The following is a 20,138-nucleotide window of genomic DNA, read 5'->3' on the forward strand; positions in this document are numbered from 1 at the left end:
CGGGGCTGGGGAAAGTGGCCTGAATTTCACTTGCATAAGCCCCGAAACTTCCCTGATGAGTGCAAAACCACCCATCCTTCAAAATAGATTTTTCCCTGTATTGATTTTTTGGATGATTTTTTTTCCACCTAGTAACCAGCCAAAAAACTCCACACCCAGCTGCAGCTATCCCCCACAGCCTTCCAAACCTTATTTAAAACTTACAGAAAGAGCAAAAATTGGCCCAAATTTGACTGGAAATGGCATGATGTTAGTTCCAGTGTACCTGAATCATGATAGTTTGTGGTCTGTGTGGGCACAGGGACAAAAAAATTGGCCCCATCATCTATCTGTATGGTTGCCCGCCTCTACATACCATGTGTCTTACTTCTGAGTAGTCATGTATAAGATTGCTTTTTAAGTCTACAAGGGGTTCAGACAGCTTTGGCATGTGCCAGTGTAATACAAATGAACATGAAGTATTTAATTGCCTTGATTTCAAGAGTTCCCTAGAAAGGTAATAAGCCGCAGATTGTAAGCTTGCTAAGTATCCCAAAGTGCTCTTCCCAGAAGTTGCCCAGGATATCTATCAGTAATCATGCCCAGCTCAAGAATAAATCCTAAAAGTATTGTGTAAAATGCCATCTTAACAGTTGAGTCAGTATAGGCTTGGGACTACTTTTTGTAATATATTTTTGAAGTGTGGTGCACATACCTGTGTAAAAAATAGACATGTCTTGCTTTTACTATGAGATGTGCACTCATGCATGTCTTGCGACTTTCCTCTTAAAATATCAGCTTGTCTATATTTCAGAGGGATTCCGAGACGATGTAATTTATACATGAATGTGACTTTTAAAATAAGTATGTTAGAATACAGAAAACTGCCTTTCTGGTCCATCTAGTTTGATTTGTCTACACAATGAGTGAGTGGGAAACTGTGGTCCTTCAAATGCTCTATTGGCCTGCATCTCCCAGCATCCTTTACCACTGGCTATGATGTATCCATTGGGCTGATGGAAGTTGCCATCCCACATGTAGAAGACCTCACATTGCCCATCCCTGGTTTCTACTAACTGGTCACAACTTTTCAGGAGTCTTCCCAGTCTTACCTGGGGATGCCAAGGTTCAACCTGTGTCTTTTCACTAGTAATGCAATGTTTTACCACTGAGGTGGGGGGCCTTTTGGGCTTTTGCGTTGGGGGGGGGGAATACCTCACTGGAAGCACACACAGGTCCTCCATATGATACTAACAGTATAAGTATAATTATAATTCAAGTTCCTTGAATTTGGCCCCAACCTCCTTAAATTAAGGAGTGCCAAAAAAACAAGCTTGTTTCTGCTCCTCCAGAGACTAGAGCATGGAACAATGGATTCAAACTGCAGGAAAAAAGATTCCACCTAATCATTAGGAGGAATTTCCTGACAATAAGAGGTTCGACAGTGGAACACACTCCCTCGGAGAGTGGTGGGGTCTCCTTCTTGGGAGGATTTTTAAGTAGAGGCTAGATGGCCATCTGTTGGAGATGCTTTGATTGTGTTTTCCTGCATGGCAGGGGTTGGCTTGGATGGCCCTTGAGATCTCTTCCAGCTCTATGATTCTGTGATTCTATGAAAAGCATGAGGGCTACAAGAGAACCAATGTTCATATGGCTAATCTCATTTTATTGCCTCAGACCCTGTACAGGCTGGCCTGAAAGGCCAGCTGGAGGGTGGAGTTGGGGCGTAGCGTCTACACGATGCACACCCAGCTCTGCCCCCAGGGCAGCGTGACATCATGCACTGCACTACAGAGCTGAAAGAGTGCCGTAAAGTTGCAATGCTGTGCCTATGGTGCCCTTTCCAGGTCGCAAAAAGGAGCTGCTTTTTGCAGCTTCTTTTCACACCCTGGAAAGGCCAGATCGGGGCTGCGACATGCAGTTCCTGCATCCCCCATTCTGGCTATAAAAGGGGCAGCTGGAGGCTACCCCTACAGGGCTTTGTATACACTCCTTAAGTTTTGTTTAAATTGTCCCTGCTGTTTAAACAACTACTGGCATACTGAGGACTGCAGACTACCTATGGTCCCTGAAGCATTCTACCGTTCCTCCCAAGATCTTCAATCACCCCCATATTTCACATATTTTATTTTCAATAAACAGGGCTTTTAAAAAAAAGAAAGGTACAATTGGCGTTCCATATCCCCAGATTTTTCATCCACAGATTCAACCATCCATGACTTGAATATATATATATTTTTAAAGAACTCCAAAATAGCAAACCTTGATTTTGCCATTTTATATAAGGGGTACCATTTTATACGTGTACAACGGGACTTGAGCATCCACGGACTGTAGTATCCATGGGGGTCCTGAACCAAACCCAGGTGGCCAACTGTATGGAAGAAAATTCAGATATGTGATGCCTCTACTTGTGGTCTGAACTGGCACAGTACCAGGAAGCCTGGGTGATGGTTTCACTACTTGATCAGGACTAGACATGTGAGAAGGATTAAAATCCCTGAAAATAATTTAAAACACTCAAAAATAACCTAAGAAAAGAAATGCATGGGCTGGGGCCACCATAGGGAAAAAGGAAAGTGTCAATGGAAATATGTACAAATGTTAAGAGACAAAAAAAAAGTTATGCCAGGAGATGTTGCAAGAAATAGCAATCATTCTTAACTGCTGTGGCATGCAATGGGGTAATACTTGCAGCCCAGAACTATCAAGAAAGTCAGTATTCTAAAAGAAGTGTTCTCCATATCAAGAAGAGGCTGTTGAGAAGCAACTGAAGTTCTTTCTCTATAAGCATACTTTCAGTTAAGCATACTTTAACAGTTAAAAGCCGGACATGTGTGGTCAAGCAACACTGGAATATAGTCAAGATGTCAAAAAATATTTATGACAAAGAGCAAATAAGCTCAGAGTGGCTGCACCATTTTGCTTTTACTTGAATCTACTGGAGAGGGAAGAAGGATTCCCCTTCCTCTCCTCCCTTCTCCCCAGCAAGTTAAATGGTGCAAATGACTTTTGCATTTTGAAATCATTTTTCAGTAACTGAAGTAAAGTTAACAACAAAGGGGTAAAAGTGAGAGAACGAGAGAGAAACTGGGATTTTTATTTTAAAAACAGCTGAGAAAGTGGGACAGTAGAGTATTAATCTCTGTCCCAATTCTGGGGGGGGAAACAAGATGATGAGGAGGAGGGGGGACAGGGGGGAGGAGGAGTTTAGGACTATTGCCATATCAGGATGTTTGCAGAGTATACACAAGCCAGTATCTACGTATGTTTAAAAAGCCAGTTTCGCAAGCTATGTCCCAGAAGTCAGAAATGAAGCCAGTAGCAGGCCTTCATTGCCTTCAAGCCTAGAAAAGTCTATCAGTTTTAACAATATCTCTTGAAGCTATTCCCTCCCTCCCAGTCTGTTGCCATTTCTGGTATCTGCATATTCTCAAGCATTTATGTCACTGCAATGTACTTGGTTTGTCCTTCTGAACCAGATAATGCTCATGCGATAAACTTGATCTCACACTGTGAAGAAGCAGTGAAGAGGAGTATCTTTAGACACAGAACTAGGTGGGCATGCCAACTGAAATATTGTGATTGCTTCAACCCTGTTCCCAGTGAGAAACTAATTGCAAAACATCACAGATACAATGTGGCATCTGCGAATTACTGAACAGAAAGTGTGATCCTTTGCCAAAATGATTTCTTGGTGGAAAGGTTATTTGGCAAGGATTGGCCCAGGATGAGTTTCTGAATGTAGTGCAGATGCCATCTTGCACTCAGTCAAGCTGTTTGACTTTTTTAAGAACTCATTTAAAATACTGGCACAGAATATATAAAAATGAAAGATATACTATATTGTTTGGGGGTTTTTTTCTCATGATGTTCATGGGAGGAACGGTCTTCTAAAACAAAGAGAAACCTGTGACGTTCTGCAACTAGTTTTCTGTCATGTATGTTCCAGCAAGTGAATTCTTAGGGGAAAAAAGGCATAAAGCAAAGGCAGAGAGCTTGTAGGCCACCTGAATAACAGTTCTCAGTTTGCCAGCCCACTAGCTATGCTAGGTAGGACTGATGGGAACTCAAGTCCAACAACATCCAGTGGTTCCTCATCCATGATTTAAAGTGGTATGCCTGAATAGGACACATGAACAGGTAGAAGGGAAATAGAGATACACATGGCAGCATCATTCTTCACTTTTCTGTATTCCTGATGTTGAGTGAGAAGATCTGAAGAGGGCTTCTACAAGCATTTCCTTGAACAGAAGTAGAACATGCTGAGAAGTTAGGAATTCTGAGAAAGTGTTGAAAGATGGGGCCACCATGCCCAACAGTGTGTCCCTTGTATGCTTTTCTGTACCCTGTTTTGGCATCATGTTTAAATAAGGCTTAACTCTCTCTTCAGGTAAAGTGGGTTTTGGTTTTGTACACAGTGGTTCAGCTAGTCCTAGTGATTTCAATTGCTTTTTAAACATTTAGAAAATTTGGTCCCACTTTGGGGGCAGGCCTCCACCTCTGTCAAGAACCCAAGTTCCCTCTCAAGGGCACACTTAGGGCACACTTACACCATTATGTTTATCACACTATACTCTTAAAGTGCTACTATTCCACTTTGACTCCTCTAGCTGCCTCCTGTTGCATTCTGGGATTTGCAGTTTTAAGGAGGGGTATTTAGAATTCTCAGGCAGAGAGGGAACTGATAATTACTCATCATTTTTATCCATCATATCTACAACCTGTTGAAAGTCGAAAGAGAAAAACAAGAAGACGCAAAGAAAAAAATCAGTGGAAAAAAATGCCTAGTTGTTTATCACGTGTGACAAAAAGTAACAAAAGAAGGCAAAGAAGGCAAAATATCCTGCTCTGCTTTCTACTCAGCACAATCACCAAAGTCCAGGCTTCTCAAATCCTATTTAAAGTATGGGGGCGGACAGGAGGGAGACAGGGATTGTGTTGTGTAGATAGGCCTGCCCAAATGCTCTTTTGAGCCACTTTACAGGAATTCCAGATTCTGTTCATTCTAATTTTAGTGCTTGTCAATTTATGCTTGACTTCTTGTCCAACTCTGCAACAGTTTAATGGTTTCATTTCCCCACTACAGTCCTTCGGTTTCCCACTGCATATACTGTACAAAAATGTTGCTATTCCATTTGTAACAAGTAAAGCTAGATAGTGGACGGATAGAGGGATGGGTGAATGGGTAACTGAGCACTCTAGTTAGCCTTGGCCCAATGATGTAAACCAGTGTTTTTTGAAAAGCTATTTGATATGGAAGAACAGCAACATTTTTTCTCAGTATGGCAGGGAACAGTATACCATTGGCAACAGTCATTGCTTTCCTTCCTGGAAACTCTCCAGGGACCAGCAGCTGATGCCCTGTGGATTGGTAACATTCCATAGACCACCAGTTTGAGTAGTACTGATACAAAGTAATAAGGATGCCACTTTCAGGCCCTGGCATCTTCAGGCAGAGCTGGGAAAGATCCATTTCTGGAGAGCTGCTGCCAGTCAGTGCAGCCTTTCCCAGCCTTAGGCCCTGAGATGATATTGTCCCACAGTTCTCATCACACCCAGCCAGCATGGCAATGCTAGTGGGATTTCTAGTCCAACAATATCTTAAGGCTGCCAACATTGGGAGCTCCTGATATACTGAGCTGTATGTATTATACTCTGACTCTGTGTAAGGTAACTTCATACACTCAACCACCTTGTTCCAAGGCCAGAGTTTGACCTAGGTTGAATATTGTGGGCATGTCAAAGAAATGTGTTAATCTGATCAAATACTGGGGGATTTAAACCACATATCCTGAACTAAAGTGAGACATCCTAGGTGAAAGAGGGTGCTCTTGGATACAGGCTTAACAACTGAATTAGAAATCTGGGGCCAGAATCCTGTTGGGGGCTACAGTTCCATAACATCAGTATCCAGTAAAGAGTTGCTGTTATGTTGCTATGCAGGGGAACCAGCAAGGTGACCAATGCACATTGGGACTAATGTGCACCAGTCTCATTTTGCATTAGGACACCAACGAGGGAGTGCCAATGCACATTGGCATACTCTTCTGGTGTCACATTATACATCTTCACAAATCACTAATAGGGCTCCTTAGCAGCTCTGCTACATAGCTATGTATACATAAAGTTACACAATGTAGGCCATGATAGAGGATTACAGCCCAGTACTCTTAGCTGTTGAGAAGCATGTGTACAATTGCAAAAGTCTATATCATTCTGGTTAGGTTTTTTTCTGGGATGTTTTATATTGTCACGGGATCTTCTAGTGATAAAGATAACATGAATTCCACAGTGGGAAGGGACTTAGCCTCTACTACTTTTCCACTTCTAGAGATTTAGAGCTAGTGGAGAGATAATCACATCAGTGGCTTGACTATGGTTCATTGCTGAATTCCAGTCTTGAATCATGCAGGAACCCTGCCATATTCACAGTTAATTTCAGTTAAACCCTATAGTGGGATTTGTCTTCCAGAAGGGTGGACCTGAAAGGGAAACAGGAAGTGATCCTGCATCCAGCTCCTAAATGCATTAAACTAGATCTGTACTAGCCCCCAATACAGGAATGCAAAACAAATTGAATTGAAAAATACTGTAGTTGACAGCTCATAAGCTCATTAGTCTCTTACACTGCGTAACAGAACAATTCCATAGGAAATAAGTGATTGTTCCTGGTTAAATATACTGTGGCAACAACAAAAACTTACTTAACTTCCTTTACCTCATTGCTTAAAAGAAAAATATTGATGTTGTTCAGAACTGTGATTTGTTTATCACATCTGTGTCACACGAACTCCTAAATAAACATATGTCAATTCTTTACAGGAAGAAAATGAAATTCCTGCCAGTGTCTTTGTGAAAGAGCCTGTTCCAAGCATTACTGACGGGAAGGAAGAATCTGTTGACGAGAACAAAACTCTGGAGGAAACACTGCACACTGTGGAGCTGTCTTCAGAGGATGAAGTGCCCCATGATGACGGTGCAGAAGATAGCATGGATGAAAAAATAGAGGAGACAAGAGCTGAGAAGATCAAGAGGTCAAGTCTCAAGAAGGTGGACAGCCTGAAGAAGGCATTTTCCCGGCAAAATATTGAGAAGAAGATGAACAAGATCGGCACCAAGATTGTGTCCGTTGAACGGAGAGAGAAGATTAAGAAATCTCTCACCCCTAACCACCAGAAATCTTCCTCATCAAAAAGTTCATCTTTCAAGGTCTCTCCCCTTACATTCAATGTGAAGAAGGTTCGTGATGGAGACACTTCCATGGAAGCAGAAGACAAGCCAGAAGATGTTTCTGTCAGTGAGCACACAGCAAATGATGAAGAGACCTCCTTCACTGAGATTCACTCAGACCTGGCATCTCCCATTGCTCCAGCCGAAGAAGGAAAAGCCCTGGCTGACGCGCTGGAAAAAGAATCAGGAAGTGAAGGAGAAGCAGCAATCAACAACAACATTGAGCTTGCGATTGTTGAAGAAGGTGACGACTACAGGGCTTCACTAGAAACCAGGCAGGAACTTTATGATGAAAGGAACAAACCGATCAGCAGTGAAGTGGAAAAGTTGGAGGAAGAATCGAGCCAAGCAGCTGTCCTCCACGTAGACCAAACCGCATAAATCTTCTGAGCCTTTTTATGTTTCTCTAAATTCCTACTTTTTTTAGCTACATCAATAACCTGGGTGTATGCCTAATACACGATAAATGGGGTAATAGCGAGTTAAAGTAAGTTGTTACTGTTTTTAAGGTAGATTTCTTCCTGTGTTTCATTAGAACTGAAATCCATAGTGACAGTGAGATCTGATACCCATGATCATTTAGAGTTAAGTCTGTTGACATTCTGTAGGCAACACCAACCACCATGCTCCATCCCTGCCACTCCCTCAACAGATTCAGTTATTAGATAAGAATTGCTGCAGTTAATTGTAATGGGACCGGAGGCTTAGAGCTATAAAACAGTGTTTAAAAGAACCGGCAGAGAGAGCTAAGCCAGCTGAAGTACAGCACAGCTACCTTACATATTTCATCCTTTTAACATTCATTTAACTCCTCCCTAAACAATATTGGGAATTATAGTTTACTGCAGATGCTGAGAGTTCTCAGAGATCCTTAGCTCCCACTCCAAGAAACTTAAACCTTGAAGGTTCTCTGGGGAGAAAGAATGTGTAAGGCCAAATCTGAGATACAGATAAGATCTATAGCACCCCACTTTTCTGTGTAGTGTTCATTCAGATATATTCCATGGAAGTTTTTTTCCCTTAAAGGCATGCTGCTCAGGAATAATGAATTTGAGGGAAAGGGTGAGCCCCTGTTGAAAAGGACACTAAACTGTGCTCAGCTTTGCTTGCCGGCCCCGAGAAATAATCTGATTTGGAGGGAACTGGAGAGGATGCTTGCTGTGCCCTCTTTGCAAGTTAATTAGCTGCTCTCCTCCTCATTGCTTTTCAAAACTACATACCATAACTTGTACGCTATCTGCTATTCCTTTTTTGTGATTTAATTTTGTAGTTTGATCTATTTCCCTCCCTATGAAACATTTAAACTTGGTTCCTTGGGTTCCTTTTTTGATGTGGTAATGCCCACACACAATGAGATCCCCCACTTTAAGCATCAGCCTTGTAGGGTAGAGATGAGAATCCTTTGGTCCTCTGGGTATTGTTGGACTCCAGGTCCCCGCTCTCCTCATCTCACTGGTGATGTTGGCTAGGGCCGATGCGAGTAGCAGTTCAGCACTACTTGATGCGTGACAGGATTCCCACCTTTGCTGTATAACAAAAGTCTATAAGACAAGTCCCTGAAAAATAATCTCCCCACCCCCATAGGATTAGATAAACTCTCAGTCCATAAGGATGTGAGCCACTAACTTACTTGGATGTCAGCTTAGTAAGGACCCTATTAATCATAGCTTTATTAGTCTTTACAATGCCATGTCCATTCTTCTCAGGTGGAGGTTTTGTTTTGTCTTTTAAAAAAATAACATTATTGGAAATACAGTGCAGTCCTATGACATGTCTACTCGTATATAAGTTCTGCTGGGTTTAGCAAAGCTTACTCCAAGGTGAAAGGCTTATGGCCTTATGAAGCAGGATCAGTTACGGATGGCATAGCAAGGACCATTTTGAATGAAGACCTTTTCCACATGTCCCTCCCACAATGGATAATGATGGCTTGGCATGGGCCTCTTAATACATGGATGAGCAAAGTGCAGCCTGTGGGCAGCATGTGGCCCCCAGAGCTGTATCTGTGGTCCTCAAGAGCCACCAAAAACTTTTTGTTTATTGTTTCCAAATCCTCCAAAATGCTCTATGGGGGTATTTTCACTGTGTTTTTGGCTCTCCAGGGCCATGTTAGGTCCAAGAGACGTCCTATTCCCTGGAGGTAAATAGGCAGTGATTTCTGATACTTGCCTTTTGTTTTAAAAAAAGGCCCTTCCATGGCTTAAAATGGTCCAGAGACTCGTAAAAATAGGGTGGAAATGCTCCATGTGCCCCCAGGGTCGTTTTGTGGCCATATTATTATATTTTACTTTTCAGTTTTTAAGTTTTTAGAATGAGGGTGGTGAGGGGCAGTCTTCCATGGTAGCTTGGGGAGGCAATACTGCCTCCTAGCCTCCCATAGTTGCCCACCCCTGCTTTAATCCAATACATATCCATTTATAACCACCAAACATCTTTCAGAAACATGCCTTGTCTCAGCATCTGAATTTTAGAGATTTCAGGCCATACAGGTTATTCCAGGACAGTGATGGGGAACCTGCAGGCCTTCCAGTTGTTGTTGAAGTCCATTCAGTCCAAGCCTGCATGGCCAGGGCTCAGGCATGATGGGAATTGTCTCAACATTTGAAATCCTACATATTCCTCATCACGGACCTAAGATAAAGAACCCTGAGGAACATAACAGAGTTAGAAATTTGTGTTCCTTGGGAATATTCCAGTGGGGGTGAGAAGAGTGATATCCTGGGAATGTGTATCCTGGGAATGTGTATTTCTTGCAAAAGATCTGCATTTCCACCTTTTCTTCATGTGGCCACATTCCCAAAGGAAAACTATGGACAGCAATGTTGGACCTAATGATAAGTGGGAGATGGGTGATACTTTTGACTGAGTAAACAAGATGGTTGTTTGTATAAACTTAGCACTGTCTGCATATGCTCTCTAGTATAGTTTAGCTTTTGTGTTCCAAGTATGCTGATTCAACAACTAATGTATATATACATACATACATATATATATAGTATATTTCAAGAGAGAAAGCTTTTAAAAGAGAACAGTTTTTAAATAAAATGCTGTTTCCTTACTCAAAATGACTATGTTTAAATGGCAAAAGGGAGACATATATTGTAATCTAAGCAGTTTGTAGAAATAATTATCAAACAGATTCTTCTATGCACCCAACTACTGTATTTTAAGAGTGCAATGTGAGAAACAGGTTGGAATATTGCAATATAATCTAATAAAGGTAAAGAGAATACAGTATATGATATTTTTTAAAAACAGAGGAGGGAGTTGAATAGTAATGAATTCAAAACCAAGCAATAATAAGTGAAGTGTTTATCATGGATGCCTTTTCATTCTGCACCTGCACAACTTTATAGACAAAGGTGTTTTGGAAAATATATCTATAAATTATTTGGATGCATATGAAATAGAGGATGAGCATAATCCTAAGTAATGTGCACTGTAGCCTCCTTGATTTTCATGGAACTGGAGTGTACATAACTTCACTGGCCACTGTCCAAAATGAGGAGAGCGATGGAAAACATTGAGGAATGTTTGATCCTTCATACATCTGCTCAGTGTTCAACGGTGTGAAGTAACTCTAGTAAATGCTGACCAGGAGGTAACAGGCCAGGGAATTTAGAAAATCTCCCTAGTTTGGGAAATGTACCAGATGCATGACGATTCAATTTATAGCTTTCCTGACTCTTTTTTTATATCCTTTCCACATTTTGAACATTCAATGTGATCGATTGGATTTATGTTCAGATGGGAATGTAAGTGCCAGTTTTAAAGTGAGAAGAATGTTTACCATTTGGGCTAGTGAAATCAGAAGATTTTATACTTTGTTGTGCGTTTTTGTGTGTGTGTGATTTGAGTTACAAAAGACAGTGAATACAACCCACCAAGATTTTCTTCTGCACTAACTCAGTGTAAAATCTGCTTGTTCACAATGTTGATTCATTTCAGGAGGCCTGAAAAGTGTGAAGGTTGATTCCCAATCTTTCAGTATGTACTGGACTTCAAAGTGAGACAGCGTCTGAACAGCGTCTGAATTCTCTGCAAACATTATACTTTACAACCAAAAGCTGGACATATTTAGAAATGAAACCACATTCCTTCTGCATTTTAATTCTCTTTGAATCTTCATTCCATTAATCACAAAGGTAAAACATCAGCCGACATGCAAGTGCCTAACAATCTTGTTTTATTTGTATGCAATGTTTTTTCCTTATTTTAATATGGATAAATCTGCTTTTTACATAATATTGCACTAAAGCCTTGCTTTTTTTTTTTTTTACCCCAGGATATATTTAGAACTGCAAGTTAAGAAAATCTTCTTTTAGAAAATGTATCTGTGATAGGGAGCTGTGCCATGTGGTGAGCTTCCCATTAGCTATACATGTTACTAGATGTTTGATCAGAGTTAATTTCTAAGCAGGCCTATTGACTGTTAAACTTTTTCTTTAAAAAAAAAATCAATATTGTGAAAGTTGCAATCAGTAGGGGAAAACTGTGATATAATCCACACATTCATCTTATTTTGAATTAACAACTGTACCTGTTACTAACTACAGATGTGATCAAGTAAATAAACATCAAATTGAATTAAGTGACATGTGTCTGAGCAAACTTATTGTGGAATATGACACGAAAGGCTCATGTTGGTAACAGTGGCTGCATCTACACTGGAGAAGTAATACAGTTTAACACTAATTTCTGTAGCGTCATCCTATGGCATCCTGGGATTTGTAGTTTTACAAATAGCCTTTTCTGCCCAAGTGTGCTGATGTCTCACAAAACTACAAATCCCAGGATTTGGTAGATTGGAGCCATGATAATTAAAGTGGTGCCAAACTGCATTATTATTTGTACAATGTAGATGTACCCATTGCTGTCATAAATATCTGTTCCTTTGAATGATGTTGCACAAGGCACTATCCTGTTTCTCTACCCACTTCTGCCACATCATCACTCCCATTGTGCAAGAGTAGCCAGGGGCTTCTAAGCATGGCTCTGTCCTTCTGGCTGTTGGTTGCTTGCAGAGGTGCAGCCAGTTACATTCTAGCTATCCTTGACCAACCAGGAAAGAAGGGTTAGCTTTAAATTGAGGGTGGAGGCTGTTCAAAACCAGATGCTTCCTGATCAGTGGCTGAGAGAATGGAATCATGGCTGAAAGCCTCGAGTCTGCTATTACACATCCGGAAAGAAGTGAGGGCAAGGGAGATAGCTGCCTCTGATCCATCTGGCAACAGTAAAATTACTTGGCTGGGACTTTGACTCAGCCAACATTCTTGTTGGGTTGAGAGCTAAACTGTAGCCTTGCATTTCACATGTTGATTACAGCTTTTTAGAACATCAGCTGAATGGGGAGATGATAATAAATGTATCATAACAGGCCTGGGGTGACTTGGCCCTTTGTTTGTTGCTGTGGTGCTGAGAACCTTCCCAATTCAAATATCAGTGTCAGAGAAAGGACTTTGCTCAAGATTGCCAAAGGAGAGGAAAAGGTTAAATTCCTGCATGCAATCTTGATCATTTTCAACCCCCTCAATACAAAGAGGATGTTATTTGATTTTATAAAAACACATTTAATATCCAGTCAAAGGAAATCTGTGCCCAGAAGCAGACGTCTGTGCACACAACTACACATGCACATCCAGATATGCACTGCTATTGCAGTGGTCATTTGACCTCATCCATGTACCTGGCTGTATCTTTTGATAACAATAGAGATGCTCATCCCCTTCTGAGAAGGGTATTGCATGTGACTGAAAAGCTAAGTGCATCCCACAACTAAATAGACGGAACCGCATCACTCTTTTCTGGGTCGAAAAAGGAAAGCTTAACAGGAAGAATCTTAAGCAAGAAGTTGCACAAAGTCTTCTCTCCCACTGTGAAGAGGAACCAGCGCAGTGGAGTGATATGAGCATTGGATTATGGCTCTGGAGACCAGGGGTCGAATCCTGGCTCAGCCATGTAAATCCACTGGGTGACCTTGAGCAAGTCACAATCTCTCAGCCTCAGGAGAAGGCAATGCCAAACCTCCTCTGCAAACAATCTTGCCAAGATCACTTTGTGACAGGTTTGCCATAAATCAGAAACGACTTGAAGGCACATAACAACAACAAACTGAAGTTCACAAAGCCTTCTTAACCCAGTGAGTTCAACCCAGTGCTTAGGAAAGTTACTTTTGGGACTACAGCTCCCAGGATCCCCCAACCAGCTTGGGAATTCTAGGAGTTGCAGAGCAAATGCCACAATTCAAAAAGGACATTGAGAAACTGGAGTGTGTCCAAAGGAGGGTGACTAAAATGGTGAAAGGTCTGGAAACCTTGCCCTATGAGGAACGACTCAGGGAGCTGGGGATGTTTAGCCTGGAGAAGAGAAAGTTAAGAGGTTATATGATAGCCCTATTTAAATACTTGAAGGGATGTCATATTGAGGAGGGAGCAAGCTTGTTTTCTGCTGCTCCAGAGACTAGGACCCGGAACAATGGATGCAAGCTGCAGGAAAAGAGATTCCACCTCAACATTAGGAGGAATTTCCTGACAGTAAGGGCTGTTCAACAGTGGAACACACTTCCTAGGAGTGTAGTGGAGTCTCCCTCCTTGGAGGTCTTCAAACAGAGGCTGGATGGCCATCTTTCGGGGATGCTTTGATCTGAATTTCCTGCATGGCAGGGGGTTGGACTGGATGGCCCTTGTGGTCTCTTCCAACTCTATGATTCTATGAAAAAGGGGGGAGACTGTGAGGAAAAAAAGTGACAAGTGGATAAAGGATTAAGCATCTTCTTGCTCCTCCACCCAGATGTGCTTCTGTTTAAAACTCTCCTCCTCTTGGAAGAAAAAAACAAAACAGACAAGGTCATCAAAGAAGGGATGTAAAGCTTCATAAATTTCATTTGCACAGTCAAGAATGAATAATCTTATCACACTTTTGTTCTCACTGAGAAAGATGTCCAGAACAGTGCAGTTTTTAAAGACAATTCAAAGTTCATGATTTAATCTGTGCAAAATAAAATAAAATATCATAAAATAAATGTAGGTAAGTATCTTCTTCCCCCACAGAAGACAACATTTTCTGTACAGAAAGTAACATTTCTAGGCAGAGAACAACTCCTACACAGAAAACAGGTTTGCTTCTGAACAGCAAATGCAGGGATTTGTGCAGAAAAGCAGTTTTCTGTGTCAAAAATGCCTTTACTGTGCAAAAAAACCCAACACCTGCCACTGGATTTTTCATGCAGAATAAGTCATGAACTGAGAAGATTCCAAGTCATTTGGATTCTTCTTGTCAGGACTTCCCAACACTTGAGAATAATTTTGCAATAATTTAGAGAATATTTTTCACTTGTTTCCATCCCTACCTCTGAGGCTCAGATTCAGATCCCTGCTCAGCTGTGAAAACCACTTGGTGACTTTGAATAAGTCTCAGTCTAATGTACCTCACAGGTTTCTGTGGATAAAATGAGAGGGGAGAACTAAATATATACTACCTTGAGTGCCCTGAAGGAAAAGAAACCATTAAAGGGGCTTCATAACATACTCCCAGCTATAGTTGTATATAAACTCTCAGGTGGACTGGAGTTTCTGATGTTACATCCCATTTGTCTCAACTCCATTACTCTCATTAAAGAAAAAGAAAGAAAACATAAGAGATCAGAGCACGACTTCCAAAACGTAACTCACACAAGTATCTTGCCAGTTCTAGTGTATGTCATGTTCCACCTGCATTTTTTGATCTACTGAACTAGTCTTTTAATATGTACCTTAAAGAGCTCTACACATAGAAATGTATTGAAGTGGACATTCTGTTTATTCACACAGATACTCTTGTGTCGCACTGAGTGCCACACAGTCTTTAAAAGGCTTAATTTTACTGACAGGACAAAGCATGTATGTTTAACCTTCATGGGATAGCTGTCAACTTCCAGCAACCCTTTAACACTTGCCAGGGAATTGAACATCATGTTTGCATTTCATTCTCAGCTACCACCCGTATTTGTTTATGCTCCTGAGAGCTTTATGGCAAACTATGGGGGAAATGGCAGGCAACAGACCTATTTTATCTAGCTTTTCTTAGGTAACTGAGTGAAAAACACACTTCAGATTTCAATAACATGAAAAAGAAAATCCTTGCCATGGCAGTTAAACAACAAGAGCTGTCAGCGCTTTCCACATTCAAAGTTAAAAACAGCAGTGTGGAATTCAAGCATGGAATTGGTTTCTAAGGCGTTTATCAGACGAGGTTTCTGCAGCTCAGATCCAGGGCTTCTGCGGATCGGGCAATTCACATTCACTGTTGCTCTTCCGAACTGAGGGGAAATCGAATCGAAGGAAGTCACGTGATGCGGATTCAGGCAAAGCGGAGTGAGTGCAAATTGTATTTCCACACTGGTGCATACCATGGGGGATTCAACGATTCGAATTGGGACCCTTGCACATGCTCAGTGGGGTCCTGAAGGCATCCTGAACCTTTGCACTTCCGGGATGAAGAAGGGAGCCTGGCTCCACTTTCATGCAAATGCTAGCCTCACCTGAATGATAGCTCCCCCCTTTTTCTTCCTCCCTTCTAGTTTCCCATCCCTGGCAGCCAAATTCAAAGGGTCCTCCGTGTCAGAGCCCTGATCCAATTCATCCACATCAACATCTATCCCAGTGGTCCCCAAACTGTGCCCTTTAAAGGATCCTGGACTTCAGCTCCCAGAAGCCTCAGCCATGTTGGCCAATAGCCTGGGATTCTGGGAGCTGAAGTCCAAAAGCCCTTAAAGAGCTATATCTTTATCTATATATATCTACATCCATCCTCCTGTCATTCAGTTGCCTTCTCTTAGGTTGCATCCATACTGGGGAGATAATCCAGTTTAACTCCAGTTTAACTGTCCTGGCTCAGTGCTATGGAATTCTGGGAACTGTAGTGTCCAAAGATATTGAGCCTTCTCTGCCAGAGAGCTCTGGTGCCTCAGCAAACTACTGTAATAACCTAAATTATTATTATTATTATTATTATTATTATTATTATTATTATTATTATTATTATTATAAAATAATAAACTATTATTATTATTTTAAAAATAAAATATTAATATTATGGGAGTTGGAGTTTGTTGTGGGGTCCTTGACTCGAGGCTATGGAATTCTGGGAGTTCCATCTCTCTCTCCATCTTCATGTTTCATTTCCTTTGCATCTATTTCAAAAACATTAGTATACATCCTTAGGATAGATGTACATGTGGATGAAATGGATGGGGCTCTAACATGGAGGATCCCTTTGGATTTGGCTGCCAGGGATATGTGTGTGAGAGAGAGAGAGATAGAGGCAGGGAGGGAGAAAGCACTCGCTGGCCAGGCTGCTCTGCAAGGGAAGGAGAGGGAAGCAGAGAGAGAGCTCCAATGGAGCGCCAGTTGCCCTGAAAGCGAAAAGAGCCACTGGAAGAAAATGGGGCAAATTGCAGCAGGGCATCATGGGAGATTTGCAACCTTGGGGGTCTTGCAATGGTGTTCAGGAGCACAAGCAAATTGGGATTCCACACCAGACCAATTCACAGTGAGATTGAACAGAGCCCCAATGCGAATCGCGTCAATCCCCTTATTTAGCGCACTCGCCAAAACACGTCAAAATGAGGAGCCAGGAAGGATTCAGTTCGGGAGTCCCACGGAAGGGGCTCACATTTAAAGCTACCAGGTATGAAAATACTTTCTCGTTATCATGTGAATGCGAATCGCCCGATCCACAGAAGCCCCGGATCTGAGCTGCAAAGACCCCGAAAGCTCAAGGTTCAAAATAAAATTCACACATGAGTGGAAATTTATTTCTACATTTTAAAAGGAATATTTGTGACAAAGAGATGACAATACTTCCTCCTTTCCTAGCACATGCTCTCTCACACACTTACATTTTTATAAATACACAACTCCTGGCTTCCTCAGGTATGCTAGTTTCTGAAATAAACAACCTGCTCTCCCACCCTCCATACACAAACACTTAAAAAAAGAAGTTCCAACCTAGTAAATCCAAAGCTTTGCACTTCTCACTGATTGCCGCTGGAAATCAACAAAGGACTGAACCTTTCTTGCTGTTTGGCAGAGCTGGATAAACTTCACAGAAATAGCAGCTCCCTGTGCAGAGACGGAGCCTGCCAAATTTCAACTAAGTAAATACGGTGGGGTTTGTGCTACAACACCTTCAAGTGCTTGTTTATGTGTTATTTAAAGAGTACTGCTGATAACCTTTTCTGAAAGAATTATTAGGAAAATTGGATGCCATTTGGAGGCATGGTTTCCTTTTGCAGAGTGGTGAAGCTTGAGGATGGGGCAAGGGCAGGTGTGTAACTGTGGTCTTTATAGTTTGGGGTGGTTTTCCCTGCTAACCAAGCAAAAATGACTGGCAACCTGTTAGTGAATTACAATGATGGCTACATGATGAATTCTTGCTCATTGCGAAGGGAGAAATTTACTACATCCTTCATAGAACACATGCAGGAGTCGCCTTACTTGTGGCGCGGGGAGGCTTGACATTTATTAACTGGTGGAGAGTGAAGGGCATTGGAGAACCATATGGCTCTGACCCCATAATCAGATGCAGAACAAAGGAATCCTCTAAGCTAAGACTTCCTGGGATCCCAGAGGACCGCAGTGTTATAGTACATGTGGCATATAGCCAGACAGTTCTCCAGTGCCTCTACTCTCCATCAGCTGCAAGTGGCCATGGAGGGGTGCCACAGCAGTCAGATGAGTCCTGCAGGAGTGGAGAGAGGAGATGTAATTCTGTCTCAGCAATACTTTATGTCATACCTTCCCATCCAAGATGTCAGCCAAGGTGTTTATTTCTCCCAGATGTTTGTGGACAACTGTTATGAAAATAACGCACATCACCACGGTGGTCCTGGGTAAGAAAACTGCAGCATTTCAGGACTGTAAGCAAAGGAACTAAGATGTAATCATGAATGAAATACAGTTACTTTGTGCTCAGCTGGCACCAAAATCACAACACAAAATAAAAAATAGAACTGGGAATGGCATAGTTGTGGAACATACAGTGCCAGAAGCAGAAAGACGTGGACATCTATAATTTTTCAAACAAGCACGCAATGCTGCACCCTCCAACATTGCACAGATGCAACAAAAACAGTGCTGAGCATTCCTGTTCTGTGAGGCAGAATTTGACCAAATCCAGAGGACATCACTGGTTCTCTCAGAGTCTTTCTTCCTGACATGTACATCCCAAGGAAGAACACCACCAGTGCTTTTGCTGACTGGACAAACATGTCTTATATTAGAAGGGCTCTGGTGTGCTAAAAGCCCTTACCATTCTGTTTCCTGACATGTTAACTCTAATCCTAAATGTCACAGCACCTGCCGCTTCCTCTTCCTCTCTCCCTGTGTGCATACATGTGCCCTTGGGCCATAGAAGGGCCTGCAGTCCCATGAAAAGAGCCAATGTGCTGTCCTAAAGCAAAACAGCATGCCAAGGATGACCACACACAAGCTAACAAAAAAGAGGGAATGCATCAGCAAAAATCAAAGCAAGCAGAAGGAAACAAGAGAATATGCATTTACATACTATTTCCATATGCTAATTAAGATTATAGATTAATAACAGTTATTCTGTATCTTCTCTTTATCTCTTTTGGCCTATGACCGTAATAAAGGTTCTATTCTATTCTAAGGTTATAGATTCACATTCAAAAGGAAATGCTATAATTAAAACGAAATACAGTTGGCCCTTGTTATCTACAGATTCTGTATCCATGGATTCCACCATCCCGCAGCTTGAAAATAATTAATTTAAAAAGTCCATTTTCCTATGCATTGTATATAACGGGACTTGAACATCCATGTATTAGTATTTTGGAGTCCTGGAACCAAACCTCTGCAAATAGCAAGGGCCCACGGTACATCTCACTATCTTGGAGATTAAAGACTACAACCAATTGATCAAGCTTGCTCAGCCTGTTGTCCAAGTGCTCACATCATCACCCTCCTTCCTCACCTTTCCCCATTAAGTGATTTTTTTTTCTGTTCCAGCAGGCATTTAAAAACAGATTATTTGCTAAATAATGTTTTGCATTTTTGGAGTGAGATTGGCAGGTGTGTGTTGTTGTGCACCTATTTTTGCAGCTCATCAAATCAATACAGTTACTACAGCATCACCTGCTTTATAAACTTGTGATAAATATATCCCAAATCAAAAAATCATGGGGAAATAGACATGAAGGTTTATGTGCCTAACTATATTTTTTATTATTTGCATTATTTTTAGTAGATAAAGATGAAAGAACAGTCAGGCAGAATTTGATAAAGTCTAATCCCAATAAACCACTACTAGCTCTAAAGGGCAATATGGTAAAAAATAATGTTTGAACTGAAAGATACCGTTTTTAAAAAAAAAAGTGCAGGCAGAAGGTAAATTCAGGCAACATATGTAAATTGCAGCTTGTACATCCAACAAATGAAAAAATACCTAGCATGGGTAATGTATAAGGAAAATGTACCTAAAGAACAAATCATACTTATTTTAACCTTGTGTGTCCTCAGCGTCTGATCAGTAAACCTGCTGCTGGCAGCAACCAGGTTTCTATCAATGACATAGTTTTTCCTTTGATTGGGGCTCTACAAAGCCATGCGTAGTTTGCAGAGTGGTCTGTATCCTGGGATCTGGGCAAGCATGCCGGACAATCACTGTTGCGCTATGCTCCTCTAATCCGTTATTCTTGGTCCACCAACAGAATAAAAAGGATTCATTTTGTCAGCAAAGCACAGACGACGCTACTGCGGAAACGCAAGCTTTAGTCTGTCCCATCTCTTGCCATCACTGGCAGCCTTTCAAGCTAAAGTCTCATCCCTAGGGCTTTTCCTTATGGTAATTAGATTACAAAGGAGGGGAAAGAGACCAGTTGCTTGTTTGTGTGCATGTTTTCAAATACATCCGCAACTCTGGCTTTA

At 41.5% G+C, this 20,138-nt stretch overlaps 1 protein-coding gene across 2 annotated transcripts in view; it reads left to right on the forward strand.

Annotated features, from left to right (window-relative positions):
* The window catches only part of CAVIN2 (caveolae associated protein 2), a 33,609-nt gene extending 21,806 nt beyond the window's left edge, over window positions 1-11,803 (forward strand). Inside the window, exons 2-3 of one of the 2 annotated variants that reach the window (XR_006104995.1) lie at window positions 6,805-7,699; window positions 11,161-11,803. Coding sequence is in view for 1 of the 2 variants with exons in the window: in XM_042478941.1 (XP_042334875.1) it covers window positions 6,805-7,593 (789 nt within the window). In the remaining variant the exon portion in view is untranslated. Of the gene's footprint in view, window positions 1-6,804 lie in introns of both variants that reach the window. The other variant, XM_042478941.1, reaches the window with a different exon arrangement.
* Window positions 11,804-20,138: the final 8,335 nt, after the last annotated feature.

This window comes from Sceloporus undulatus, chromosome 1 (assembly GCF_019175285.1).
Source record: "Sceloporus undulatus isolate JIND9_A2432 ecotype Alabama chromosome 1, SceUnd_v1.1, whole genome shotgun sequence".
Lineage (NCBI taxonomy): Eukaryota > Metazoa > Chordata > Lepidosauria > Squamata > Phrynosomatidae > Sceloporus > Sceloporus undulatus.